The sequence below is a fragment of the Oncorhynchus mykiss genome, chromosome 22, assembly GCF_013265735.2.
Source record: "Oncorhynchus mykiss isolate Arlee chromosome 22, USDA_OmykA_1.1, whole genome shotgun sequence".
NCBI lineage: Eukaryota > Metazoa > Chordata > Actinopteri > Salmoniformes > Salmonidae > Oncorhynchus > Oncorhynchus mykiss.
In genome coordinates, this window is record NC_048586.1 from 10935035 (window position 1) to 10949530 (window position 14496).

The window sequence follows — 14496 nt, forward strand, 5'->3', positions numbered from 1 at the left end:
TGATTGGCTGAATCAGGTGTATTTATGTAGGGCTGGAGCAAAAGCCTGCACACCCAGCTCCTGGAGGCGGGTTGACCATGCATGGCTTAGCCCCTGTTTTCTGAAAGGCATACCATTTTTAGTTTGTGCTGGTTCAAATGAACCTAGGCCATACCTTGCGACTTGGAACTTAGTAAATACATTTTTAGCCAAACTCTCGGTTCCACAATCGGCACCTCGACGGACAGGGAGGACAAAACCCAGTCAGCATCCTTCATACCTCACAAAAACAGGTTGCTCCAGTTGCCTTCCCAGTTCTGCGGGGGAAGATTGAAGGGATAAAAGTACAGGGATAAAATATCAATCATAAATCACTTATCACACACAGCATGATGTACTAATGCCCCAGTACACAAAAATAAATTGCTGGGTTAAAAACAGCCCACTCTGTTGTAACGTAATGTAAACATTTTTGGAAAAGGTCAAGGGGTCTGAATACTTTCCGAATGCACTGTCTTTATGACAAGGGGGATTGAGGAGATAATAGACATTGTGTCACCTTATATTGTTGAATAGAATATCCCCAAAACATTGTGAGAAATAAACATAGGCCATATAGTGGTTTGGGCTAATGTGAAAACATAAACCAACTAATGGTTCGCTCATAGAAGTTTATGATAAGTGATTATTCATTACGGTAAAGTTTAGCTACTTACCAGTTGGATAACTGTTCATTTGGCGAAGCAGGAACAGGTTTGTGTCTTCAATTCTTTTTTGGAATACAGAAAATGTTACCAGGACACCAGTGATTTTGTTGGCAGCAAAATCCCTGTGGTCGCAAAAGCAAACTAACTGCTCCTCATCATCAATAAGTTACTCCATGTCTGTAACAATTGTAGTCACATATTAGAATTCTCTGCAGCACAAACATTCCTCATTTGTAGGCATTGGAGCACAATTGCCACAACTGTACCACCAGTCTGTGTTGATGCTGGGGATGGGTTGGGGCTCCAGACCAATAGCTCACATAGAATCTACCTTTTCTCAGACTTGCTTTCAATGAGAATGACAGATCTATAACTCACATTTCTATGTGGATTGTTTTGGGTTGCCCAAAAAGTTACATATTGCAGCTTTCAGTATCCTCACTACTTCTACTTTTTTTAAAATCAGTGACGTCAAACTCCATATAAGGGCATATCGTGACGTTTCCCTCACGAGGGCACTCCATATGCAGTTGTTACCCATCTCTGCTGTTGTTGTAGTTGGTGACGTAAAATAATGATATAAAATAACACACATATTTTAGGTGGAAAAGTACACATTTCCAGACTTAAAACTGATGCAAAATAGCTCATTCGGACGTACGCTTTCAATAAGACAATTAATTTATCCACAGTTCGCAGATTTGTGAATCATGCATTCACTGACAACGGAGCAGACTGAGGCATGCATCCAGCAACGTCACAAGTCACGTGATCTGTTTTTGCAGCTGTCTCTCAGTTCTGCACTCCAGAGAGAGAGAGAGGTACTGTATTATTGTAGATCAGGGTTCATCAACTAGATTCAGCCGCGGGCAGATTTTTTCTTAAACGGAAGGTCAGGGGGCCGGAACATAATTACAAATAATTTGTTGACTGCAAATTGACCGCAAGAAGCCCAAACATATATAATATTTGACTTAAACATAATAATTTCAAACCTTGTTTACATTGGTATACTATCACATATATCTCTCTATTATGCGTGGGAATATTTTGGAATATATTTCCCAAATTAAAATAACTTGGGAGCCAGTGGGGGAACCCTGCCATAGAGCATGTACCTTAAGGGGAAAAGTGTAGAGAAAAACGCAATTGTAGGGCATTGATGTAAAAAATATATTACACATCTGTATAATAATATTATATGTGTGTTATTCTATTTAAGGTATGTTGTTTATATACAGTACCAGTCAAAAGTTTGGACACACCTACTCATTCAAGGGTTTTTCTTTATTTTTTACTATTTTCTACATTGTAGAATAATAGTGAAGACACCAAAACTATGAAATAACACACGTGGAATCATGTAGTAACCAAAAAAAGTGTTAAACAAATCGAAATATATTTTAGATTCTTCAAAGTAGCCACCCTTTACCTTGATGACAGCTTTGCGCACTCTTGGCATTATGTCAACCAGTTTCACCTGGAGTGCTTTTCTAACCGTCTTGAAGGAGTTCCCACGTATGCTGTGCACTTATTGGCTGCTTTTCTTTCACTCTGTGGTCCAACTCATCCCAAACCATCTCATTTGGGTTGAGGTCGGGTGATTGTGGAGGCCTATTCATCTGATGCAGTACTCCATCACTCTCCTTCTTGGTCAAATAACATTTACACAGCCTGGAGGTGTGTTGGGTCATTGTCCTGTTGAAAAACAAATGATAGTCCCACTAAGCGCAAACTAGATGGGATGGCGTATTGCTGCAGAATGCTTTGGTAGCCATGCCTGGAATTCTAAATAAATCACAAACAGTGTCACCAGCAAAGCACCATCATACCTCCTCCTCCATGCTTCATGGTGGGAACTACAATTGCAGAGATCATCCATTCAAGGCGGTTGGAACCAAGAATTTCAAATTTGGACTCATCACACCAAAGGACAGATTTCCACCGGTCTAATGTCCATTGCTCAGGTGTCTTGTCCCAAGCTAGTCTCTTCTTATTATTGGTGTCCTTTAGTAGTGGTTTCTTTGCAGCAATTTGACCATGAAGGCCTGACTCACACAGTCTCCTCTGAACAGTTGATGTTGAGATGTGTCTGTTACTTGAACTCCGTGAAGCATTTATTTGGGCTGCAATTTCTGAGGCTGGTAACTCTAATGAACTTATCTTCTGCAGCAGCTGTATCTCTGTGTCTTCCATTCCGTTGGCGGTCCTCATGAGAGCCGGTTTCATCATAGCGCTTGATGGTTTTTGCAAATGCACTTAAAGAAACCTTCAAAGTTCTTGATATTTTCCATATTGACTGACCTGATGTCTTAAAGTAATGATGGACTGTCGTTTTTCTTTGCTTATTTGAGCTTTTCTGGCTATAATATGGACTTGGTCTTTTACCAAATAGGGCTATCTTCTGTATACCACCCATACCTTGTCACAACACAACTGATTGGCTCAAACGCATTAAGAAGGAAAGAAATTCCACAAATACATTTTTAACAAGGCACACCTGTTAATTGAAATCCGTTCCAGGTGACTACCTCATGAAGCTGGTTGAGAGAATGCCACGAGTGTGCAAAGCTGTCATCAAGGCAAAGGGTGGCTACTTTGAAGAATCTCAAATATCAAATATATACACTTTTTTGGTTACGACATGATTCCATATGTGTTATTTAATAGTTTTGATGTCTTCACTATTATTCTACAATGTGGAAAATCGTAAAAATAAAGAAAAACCCTTGAATGAGTAGGTGTGTCCACATTTTTGACAGGTACTGTATATATAGGGTTAGCGACTCTCTTTATTTGTATGACAAATAAATGGGTAGCACTCCCTGGCCCATTCCACAATCCCTGGGCAATAATTAACAGAGGAGATCAGTTGCTGATTCTCCTTGACAGCAACCCTGCCCCAGGCCCTTCCTGCTATGACCCACCCAGCAAGGGAAGCCTTGACCAGATGCTCAGACCAGATGGAAATAGAACAAGAAACAGGGGACCCACTATGAAACAGACAGGCTATCAGATTTAGTCTGATAGGACAGTAAGATGTCAGGCTATAGCACATGTATCGTACAGCTCATATCCGTTCCACCTCCTCCCCGTCACTTTCCACTCCGACGAGTCCATATTGTCATTCAGTCACAGCACACAGCAGTATATTTGGGGTTTACAATGATAGTTTGATATGGTACAGGGTTACGGTTTGACGTTTGATGATTGTTAACTGGCATTATGTAGGGAAAGCCGTGGCATAGTTTTTTAACAGGACATAACTTTAAAACGTCCAGGGGTAAAACATAGAGGATGTACTGTAGCACTGCATTTGAATATAGTACTATAGCTTTCATGATGACCATTTGAAATGTTCACAGAGATTTGGCCTATCTTGCCCATGGCACTGTGAGTTCCATTGCCCCACTGAGAGTGTACTTGTTCATTCACTGAGAGTAACATGGCTGATGCGGGTTACCAGTTACCCTGCTTGGTAATGCTAGAGCATAGTTGTGATATGGATTACTAGTGACTATGCTTGACAATGTTATAGAGCAGGATTGTCTTGAAGCTTCAACTGGTGCTTATGTTCAGAATGCCTCTAAGCAAGTGAAACACATGCTCACGCACGCACGCGCGCACACGCTGTAAACACAGGTTTGAGGAAAGGTCAGTGTTCAGCTCAGGTACCCGTTGTGGGCGAAGAGTGGCAGACTATTCGAAATAATCACAGTTTCCATGGAGACCTGTGCTGGAGACAGGCTATTGCTCCAAAGCAGAGTACCATGCTGTGTAACTGCAGTATGCCTACTGTTTGTCTGTTTGTCTGTATGTGACTGTGTCTGTGTTGTGGAATTATGATTTTCTCAGATGTGTGGATGTTTTCTGAGAGAAGAAGAGAGCCATCACGTCAATGCTTTCCTCTTGATCCTCTGATTCAGCCTTGACTCTGCTCTTGCTGCCTGCCCTCACCCCACCAGCATGCCCCTCCCCAGCCAAGTGTCCATCCCAGGATCAATGGACAGCCAGCGTCACGGAAATGGTTGAATTGGCCCAATAGGTTAGAGGGAGGTCTGAAAAAAAGTGGATCAGTTTGTGTCAGTATTTCCTTTTGGAATGACAGCTCGAGCCCCCTGTTATTCTTGCTGTGGGACCAGCACGGGGGGGGGCCCTTCAGAGCTTTACACTTCTGCCTGCTCAAGCCTGCGCTGCCTGAGGCTGTACCACTAACTCTACTACCGACACCACTTACACCTCCGTCTGCGCCGATGGGAGGATAGCAGCAGTGAGACATTTCTCTTCCGCTTTTGAGGTGGATTGGGGCTAATTAGGAGGACGCTGAGAAGATAAACATCTGTTTTTAGTCTTTTTTTGTCTTTTTCTCCCACACTTTTTTCCTCATTTCCATTCTTCGTACTCCATAGGGTATCCTCACTTGGTAGAGTGGATTTCCAGCGACAACAGCTAGTGCAGAATAGGACCTATAGAATCAACTCTGGGGCAGCCAGCGAGAGAACGCCTGCCAAAAAACATTCAAAAACCTCCACCTGAGCTCATAGTAGTCTGCAGAGTGGACATAGTGTTTTGGTAACCAGCAACCACTATTCCAGCTTTGCTTTTGTTCCTGTTTCTGACGAATAACACAGAAGACGCACAGGCTTGGCTGACAGCTAACACCAACCCCTCGGCGAGAGACGGCAAGCGAGAGATCGCCAGAACCCTGGATGAGCAGGGCGCCCACCTGGAGCAGGGTGGGGAGGAGGCACCACAGACACCGGCGCCGACCCAGGAGATGACAGACCCCGGGGGGCAAGAGAACAAGGGACCACCAGCCCCCTCTTCGGAGGAGGTGATTGGAGACAAACACACCTATTCAGAAGGGACCAACACCAAGGCAACCACCAACGTTCACAGACCAGGGACATTGGACACCTCACCCCAGTGTCACCCTGTGCTCCTCCAGCATAGCGAGGGAGCAGAGGTTGTGCGCCGCGCCTCTAAGTTCAACATGGTGGGCTTGGAGGACTTTGAGGAGCTTGTTTTTGATTTCGATGACTATGACCTGCTGGAGTCCATCCATGACCACACGGGGTCCCCTGAGAACCCAGACCCCTTGGAGCACATCCGTAAGTATCAGGGCTCCCACCCCCCAAGGGAAGCAGTGTGTGGTCATGGAAGAATGGACAACACTTTACAACAAATTCCCAAGTTTTAAATTAACACTGAGAGTTTGGACCCGGGTAGACACTTTACAGTATTGTTTTAACACACTGCTTAGTGCTTGTTGCATTCATCCATTTTCAGTCTTATGGACTTCTCCGAGTGAGATCCTAAGTGAATATGTTATCATAGACATTTAATTATTTAACCCATTACAGTGTATTTCATAAGCCTTATTAAAAAAAAACTACTGGGTTGTTTGGATGACCCAACTGCTGGGTTGCAGGCATTTTTAAAAAGAGCAAGGCTGGTTTGTTGATGCTGGGTTATTGAGATATGACCCAGCGGGTCATATGGCATGGTTTAGTAAGGGTGTGACTTTCAGGAAGTTGTTTTTGGCCACATGTGAGTGTAAATGTAATTCCGGTTCATCAGTTCTGTTGAATTGTTTTTACATGTTACGGTCAAACACTGACACTTTTGTAGTTTTAAGGAAGATTACAGAAGTGTATGAGTTTGTTAAAAGTGAATTAATTAAATGAATGAAAACCGAATTGGTGGTTAAATTAACTCATGTTTGGGTAATCCGAACAACACAACATGTTGGGTTATTTACCAAACCTGACAGATATATGTGTAATTCCTATTGAAAGCCAGCCAGTGTGGGCATAACCAATTTTTTGGAACGTTTTATCACCCGCAACCTGGATTCAGAATGTCTGCCAAGGTCAAGAAGATTGCAATATGAGACTACCTAAACCATCTAAACTGGGAACAACCATTTCAGTAATGGGTGCAATAAGTCCAAGTAACATAATTGGATTAGTTTAGAAAATACTTATCATTTATATTTGAGAAGCATAAGTTTAATAAATCAATCAAAACATAGATATTGAAACAAACAGTTGTGAAACTCAACGTGCAATTGCAATAGAGCATCCTGGGAAATATGATAATTATGGGTGTGGCTTTGTTTCAACTCTGTTTATTTACACCAACACTGAGGTTATGTTAAACCAATAAGCATTAATTCAACACTTACAGAGTTCATTGTTATTTTAGAGAGTCGGCATTTGGATTCAAGAGGTGGGATTATTATCACTATCATTCTCATTTTAATACAGCAATGGTAACATTATATTATCTTACCTAATTTAGGTTAGGATAACTGTGTAAGGGGACAACATACTGTAACATTCAGGGCCTTCGGAAAATATTCAGACCCCTTGACTATTTCCCCATTTTGTTAGGTTACAGCCTTATTCTAAAATTGATTTTTTTTAAATTCCCTCATCTATCTAAAAACAATACTCCATAATGATAAAGCAAAAATATGTTTTTAGAAATGTTTGCTAATTTATTTAAAAAAAAACGGAAATATCACATTTACATAAGTATTCAGACCATTACTCAGTACTTTGTTGAAGCACCTTTGGCAGCAATTACAGCCTCTGGTCTTCTTGGGTTTTACGCTACAAGCTAGGCACACCTGTATTTGGGGCGTTTCTCCCATTCTTCTCTGCAGATCCTCTCATGCTGTCAGGTTGGATGGGAAGCGTTGCTCCACAGCTATTTTCAGGTCTCTCCAGAGATGTTGGATCCAGTTCAAGTTGGGGCTTAAGCTGGGCCACTCAAGGACATTCAGACACTTGTCCCTAAGCCACTCCTGCTTTGTCTTGTGTGCTATGTGCTTGGGGTCATTGTCCTGTTGGAAGGTGAACCTTTGCCCCAGTCTGAGGTCCTGAGCGCTCTGGAGCAGATTTTCATCAAATATCTCTCTGTACTTTGCTCCGTTCAACTTTGCTTCGATCCTGACTGGTCTCCCAATCCCTGCTGCTGTTAAGCATCCCCACAGGAATATGCTGCCTCCACCAAGCTTCACCGTAGGGATGGTGCCAGGTGTCCTCCAGACGTGACGTTTGGCATTAAGGCCAAAGATTTCAATCTTGTTTTCAGCAGACCAGAGAATCTTCTATCTGATGGACTGATTCCAAAGGCTGACCCAAAACATTTCCGGCAGAGAAGAGGTTCTCGGAATGGACTTCGAGTTCGTCTCAGGAGGCACACACACCACCCACTACTTCTGAGTGTATTACTCGCTAATGTTCAGTCTTTGAATAATAAAGTTGACGAGCTCAGGGCGAGGATTTCCTTCCAGAGAGACATCAGGGATTGTAACATACTTTGTTTCACAGAAATATGTCTCTCGTGGGATTTATTGTCTGAGTCCATACAGCCAGTTGGGTTCTCAGTTCATCACGCAGACAGGAATAAATATCTCTCCGGGAAGAAGAAGTGTGGGGGTGTGTGTTTCATGATTAACTACCCAGGGAGCGATTGTGATAACATACAGGAACGCAAGTCCTTTTGTTCTCCCGACCAAGAATACCTCACAATTAAATGCCGACCGTATTACCTCCCAAGAGAATTCTCTTCGGTTATAGTCACAGCCGTGTACATTCCCCCTCAAGCAGATACTGCAACCTTTTTGCTCAAACATGCACTGTCAACTGTGGAACCTTATAAAGACAGTTGTGTGCCTTTCCAAATCATGTCCAATCAATTGAATTTACCATAGGTGGACTCCAATCAAGTTGTAGTAGCATTTCAAGGATGATCAATGGAAACAGGATGCACCTGAGCTCAATTTCGAGTCTCATAGCAAATGGTCTAAATACTTATGTAAATAAGGTTTTTATGTTTTTTATTTGCAATAAATTTGCAAATGAATCTAAAAACCTGTTTTCGCTTTGTCATTATGGGGTACTGGGTGTAGATTGATGAAAGTGGAGGAGTAGCACTCAACTCTTTTGGTGGAAAGCCCTGACATTGGTAATTGATTAGTGAGAATTCAGAGTTGTTTTTATTGATTGTATGGAGCAATAAATACAAGCTAATTTCTGCCAATGCTTGGTTGGCCTGGGTGAATTGGAACCCTCTCTATTCCTCGCTGTCCCCTGCTAAACTATTGATCATGTGGCCCCTGTTCGGTCCTGGGCCCCTCCTTTACTGGGGCAGAACGAAATCCCATAGACAAACTATACTGTTGTTTCTATGACTGGCACTAGATTTGGACACTTCTGCAGTAGTGCTGTGAGGGTTACCTCGGTGCTGGTCGCAATGACAGTGTGGGCACTGGTGTCCAATGACGACCAGAATGGACCCAAAGAGCTCCTCAGAGAGTGAATTAGGGAGAAAGGACACAGGTGTTAAGAGAAGTGTCATCTGTTTTCTGGTTCATTATCTGGTTTCTTTGCTTGACTTTGATGATGGCTCTCTGCCCCTCTGTATAGATAATACATACTGAATATACATTACACCTTCTACTGAGTTCATATAGATTCCACAAGCGGGTTACCTAAGGAATATAACTAGCTACAGAGCATTCCCAGAGATGCAAAAGAGAAGGGACAAGGGTTACTAATGGGCCCATAGAAGAGATCACCTATTGATCATTCACAACCACGTCAAACCTCGCTAGTGACCGTAGCTACTGGAGGAAGCTTGTGGTCGACTGTGTTGCAGCTGAAAGATGATGATGTTGATTGATCAATATCTCAATTGTCCTAATTGGGAAAGTCACACTGCCGCCAGGAATTGACGATATACAAGATGTGTAAACCACATATACACACTACTCACTAAAAGAGGGGCTACAGAGAGAGCAGTGGAATACAGAATGCAGAATGACATGAGTTCCACACTAAGGGCCATTAGAGAATTTACAGAGGGTGAAGCTGCACGGGGTGCTACAGAGGACATTGGAGAGACAGACACTGGTCGTTTACTATGGCAAATAATTGGGGTTACCGAGGGCATACACTATGTTCACTACTGTGTTAATCTGTATCAAATCTTTTCCATCCAGACTGGTAATTGTAGAATCGAAAACAAAGGGGGCAGAGAGGGAGAAAAGTGGGGTTGTCGAGGGCATACTCATTGGCACAAATAGGGCACAGAAGGGGCACAGAGGGAGAGAAGTGGGGTTATGTAGGGCATAGGAGGGGGGCATAGAGTGGGTATTAGAGGGGCACAGAGTGCAGATAGCGTCTACAGACGGGGCATTCAGAAGCTACTCAAGATCACAGGCAATATTTTGGGAAGTTATGATGATGATGACTTGAATTCACATGAACATACAAAAGTTACATGCATATTGTAGCGACCTTAACCCAACACCTATAGACCTCATCAAGAGGTTCAGATCTTTTGACGCAATGACTAAGATGTTGGGTTGACAGTTGTTGGACCCGGGTTCGAATTCCATGTTGAAAAGTGTTAACACCAACACAAGGGGTTATTATTATGTTTAGAGTGTAGGGCCTCATGAAATAGATTGCAATATAATATAATGACAACATTCACTTAGAATTGCACTTTGTAAAGTTCATAGGACTGAAAATGAATGAATGCAACAACCATGTCTCTGTCACTAACACATTCAGTCATGGGTGGTAACTCTACAATTTACTTGAAAAGGAAGGCACTCTGGGAAATATGCAAATAAAGCTTTACTAAGCAGTGTATTAGTTCAACACAGTTCAGTGTCTATATGGGTTCACACTTTCAGTGTTCATTCAACACTGGGGAATTTGCTGCGCACTTTACGAGCAGCAGAATAACTTTTATTTAGTTAGCAAAGCTCAGAGCGAGTCCAGCCAAAGGGTGTCTCTTCCACTTCAATACCGAGTTACTCCTGGGAGCACTCCCAAACCTGTTAGCATAGAGTGTTTGTTATGATGATTGTATTGCCTGAAAAACACCACAGAATGAAAGAATAGAAGGATGGAGGGATGAACTTGGGGTCAGAGGGATGGAGGATGAGAGAAGGAACAAAACAACCTGTTTCCTAGACTTTGTTTATGGCACACTCTGTGGTGGGTGTGACTACAACACAACACAAAGCAGCTGAGGTCTAGAGGTGGTCTGGCCAGGCCTTCTCCCCAGAGTGTCTACAAAACCAGCCCTTTGATTGGCAGTATAACTAGCATCTACCCACACACACACACACACACACATGCACACACACACCCTTGTCCTTAGAGCATCCTCTTCCTCGTTCCACCCACATCGCCAGGCCCAGCTCCTAAGGAGTAGACAGCATCAATTACGCAAAATTCAATAAAATATGGTTTGTGGCCTGAAGAGCTTCAAATTGAATCAGGCTTTTTTTATTCTCTAAAGGTCTGTGGTGGGCGAAAAACCACCCAACATAACGACCCGTCTGTTTGCTCAGCTCCTCTGTTACCCCATGCACCTACTGTGTGCCTTATTTTCCCTTTATTTCCCATGGAAACTTTAAATCGGCAATCGACCATCATGATATGTACCCATTGAAGTACCCAGTCAGAACCCAAAATATAAGCTTATTTTGCTCCAATGTTTGAAAGCAAAGTAAATGTAAATAAACACTAAAGCCTCAAAACATGAATTTGAATTTCTCCAGCCCTATCCCGCAGATCTTTACTGAAACAGGGGCAGGGAGTGCGCTTTGTTATTGTTTCAACTGCTTATTGCACTTTTAATAGACATCTATAATCAGATTGATGTATTATTCTCTGTCATAAGACAGAGCTCCTCCATAGAGACAGTACTCAGCCAGTCTTTTGCCTGGTACACACAGGTTGTATTGCACATTTGACATAACAGTTGTGATATTTGCACAAACAAAATGTGACACCGCACAACGGTTGTGTTGTGCAGACAAATAAAAACACATGTCAAATGCCTCATACAACCTGAGTGTGTATGATACTACGCCTTCGAGTGAGCACAGTTTACCTTTTCTGCAGCCGACCTCCCAGTGTCATTAATAACTGCTCCTGTTGTTGTGCTTTAAGGTCACCGATTCGAGGACAACCCTGGAGTGAGGCGTCACCTGGTGAAGAAGTCATCTCGATGCCAGCTCCTCCAGACCACCAACAGCTCTTCTCAACTGTCCAGCGTGAAGAAGAAGAGGACGGCTGACAAGAAGACCCATGAGGTGAGACTCCACGGCACCAGTTGATTGGTCAATTGATTAATTGACTAATTGGAAATATTAAATCATTGAAAACATAGGTTCTTCCTAGTAATTGCTTACTAAACATTTAGCAGATCTAAAGCCAGGGAACTTCACTTCACAGTTGGAGTCACGACATACTGTAGGCCTAAGCCCTCAGTCATAACACTTAGAAGATCTATTTTGAGACTGTATATTCTAATTGGTGACCTTTGCAACATATTTTCTAACTTTGTGTACTATTTCTATCAAAGTGTAATCTGAGTAGCTCCCTTCTGTCCCATTCATATGATGTCGTAGTCTGGCAAAGGAGTGATCGCCGTCTGTTTGGTCCCTTTAATGTTCCAGGAAGGTTGGAGCTAACATCGACTCTGTTAGCTCGCTGTGTGCTCCAAGAACATTCCTTGTAGAAACATTTCAATAAGTCTCCGACAGTGCAAAGCACACATGTCAATTAGACCAAAAGCTTTTTCCTTAGACTTAATAAGAAAACATTCTGCTTTACTTCATAGACTTTAATATAATTGAATTTGACATTTTTCCATTCAATAGATTTTCAACTTTTTTTCTCAGTTCTTGAACAAACAAAGAAAAGAAAAAGAGAAGATGAGCCATATGTGAAGTCATGGATAACTAGGTGTCTGTTTGGTCTCTATAGGTGTTTGTGGAACTCAATGAGCTGATAGTGGATAAGAACCAGGAAATGCGCTGGAAGGAGACGGCCCGTTGGATCAAGTTTGAGGAGGACGTGGAAGAGGAGACAGACCGCTGGGGAAAACCCCACGTGGCTTCGCTTTCCTTCCGTAGTCTGCTGGAGCTCCGCAGGACCATCACACATGGTGACGCCCTCACCACACACACAAACACACAGACACACAGTCACAAATTGACTATTGATAAAACTTTGAAATTCCACTACAATAGGAGGTAAATCTGTGCCATTCACTCTCCCCCTGCCATCCCACATAAGGTGCTGTCCTTTTGGACCTGGAGCAGACCACCTTGCCTGGTATTGCTCACCTGGTGGTGGAGACCATGATCATCTCAGACCAGATCAGAGCGGAGGACCGGGCCAACGTGCTCCGTGCCCTGCTGCTCAAACACCAGTGAGTGGTCAGCTGCCCAGGCAATCATGAAGTGGAACGACATTTATTGGATATTTCAAACTTTTTTAACAAATCAAAAACTGAAAAATTGGGCGTGCAAAATTATTCAGCCCCTTTACTTTCAGTGCAGCAAACTCTCTCCAGAAGTTCAGTGAGGATCTCTGAATGATCCAATGTTGACCTAAATGACTAATGATGATAAATACAATCCACCTGTGTGTAATCAAGTCTCCGTATAAATGCACCTGCACTGTGATAGTCTCAGAGGTCCGTTAAAAGCGCAGAGAGCATCATGAAGAACAAGGAACACACCAGGCAGGTCCGAGATACTGTTGTGAAGAAGTTTAAAGCCGGATTTGGATACAAAAATATTTCCCAAGCTTTAAACATCCCAAGGAGCACTGTGCAAGCGATAATATTGAAATGGAAGGAGTATCAGACCACTGCAAATCTACCAAGACCTGTCCGTCCCTCTAAACTTTCAGCTCATACAAGGAGAAGACTGATCAGAGATGCAGCCAAGAGGCCCATGATCACTCTGGATGAACTGCAGAGATCTACAGCTGAGGTGGGAGACTCTGTCCATAGGACAACAATCAGTCGTATATTGCACAAATCTGGCCTTTATGGAAGAGTGGCAAGAAGAAAGCCATTTCTTAAAGATATCCATAAAAAGTGTTGTTTAAAGTTTGCCACAAGCCACCTGGGAGACACACCAAACATGTGGAAGAAGGTGCTCTGGTCAGATGAAACCAAAATGGAACTTTTTGGCAACAATGCAAAACGTTATGTTTGGCGTAAAAGCAACCCAGCTGAACACACCATCCCCACTGTCAAACATGGTGGTGGCAGCATCATGGTTTGGGCCTGCTTTTCTTCACCAGGGACAGGGAAGATGGTTAAAATTGATGGGAAGATGGATGGAGCCAAATACAGGACCATTCTGGAAGAAAACCTGATGGAGTCTGCAAAAGACCTGAGACTGGGACGGAGATTTGTCTTCCAACAAGACAATGATCCAAAACATAAAGCAAAATCTACAATGGAATGGTTCAAAAATAAACATATCCAGGTGTTAGAATGGCCAAGTCAAAGTCCAGACCTGAATCCAATCGAGAATCTGTGGAAAGAACTGATAACTGCTGTTCACAAATGCTCTCCATCCAACCTCACTGAGCTCGAGCTGTTTTGCAAGGAGGAATGGGAAAACATTTCAGTCTCTCGATGTGCAAAACTGATAGAGACATACCCCAAGCGACTTACAGCTGTAATCGCAGCAAAAGGTGGCGCTACAAAGTATTAACTTAAGGGGGCTGAATAATTTTGCAAGCCCAATTTTTCAGTTTTTGATTTGTTAAAAAAGTTTGAAATATCCAATAAATGTCGTTCCACTTCATGATTGTGTCCCACTTGTTGTTGATTCTTCACAAAAAAATACAGTTTTATATCTTTATGTTTGAAGCCTGAAATGTGGCAAAAGGTCGCAAAGTTCAAGGGGGCCGAATACTTTCGCAAGGCACTGTACTGTACCTTTGACTATTGGATGTTCTTATATGCA

General features: G+C 42.7%; 1 protein-coding gene across 5 annotated transcripts in view; it reads left to right on the forward strand.

Moving 5' to 3' along the window:
- slc4a3 (solute carrier family 4 member 3) overlaps positions 1-14496 on the forward strand; it is a 103151-nt gene that overhangs the window by 60904 nt on the left and 27751 nt on the right. For all 5 annotated transcript variants that reach the window (XR_005038791.1, XM_021578907.2, XM_021578908.2 and 2 more), the window contains 3 exons: positions 11672-11814; positions 12491-12671; positions 12803-12938. Coding sequence is in view for 4 of the 5 variants with exons in the window: in XM_021578907.2 (XP_021434582.2) it covers positions 11672-11814; positions 12491-12671; positions 12803-12938 (460 nt within the window). In the remaining variant the exon portion in view is untranslated. The remainder of the gene's footprint in view (positions 1-11671; positions 11815-12490; positions 12672-12802; positions 12939-14496) is intronic.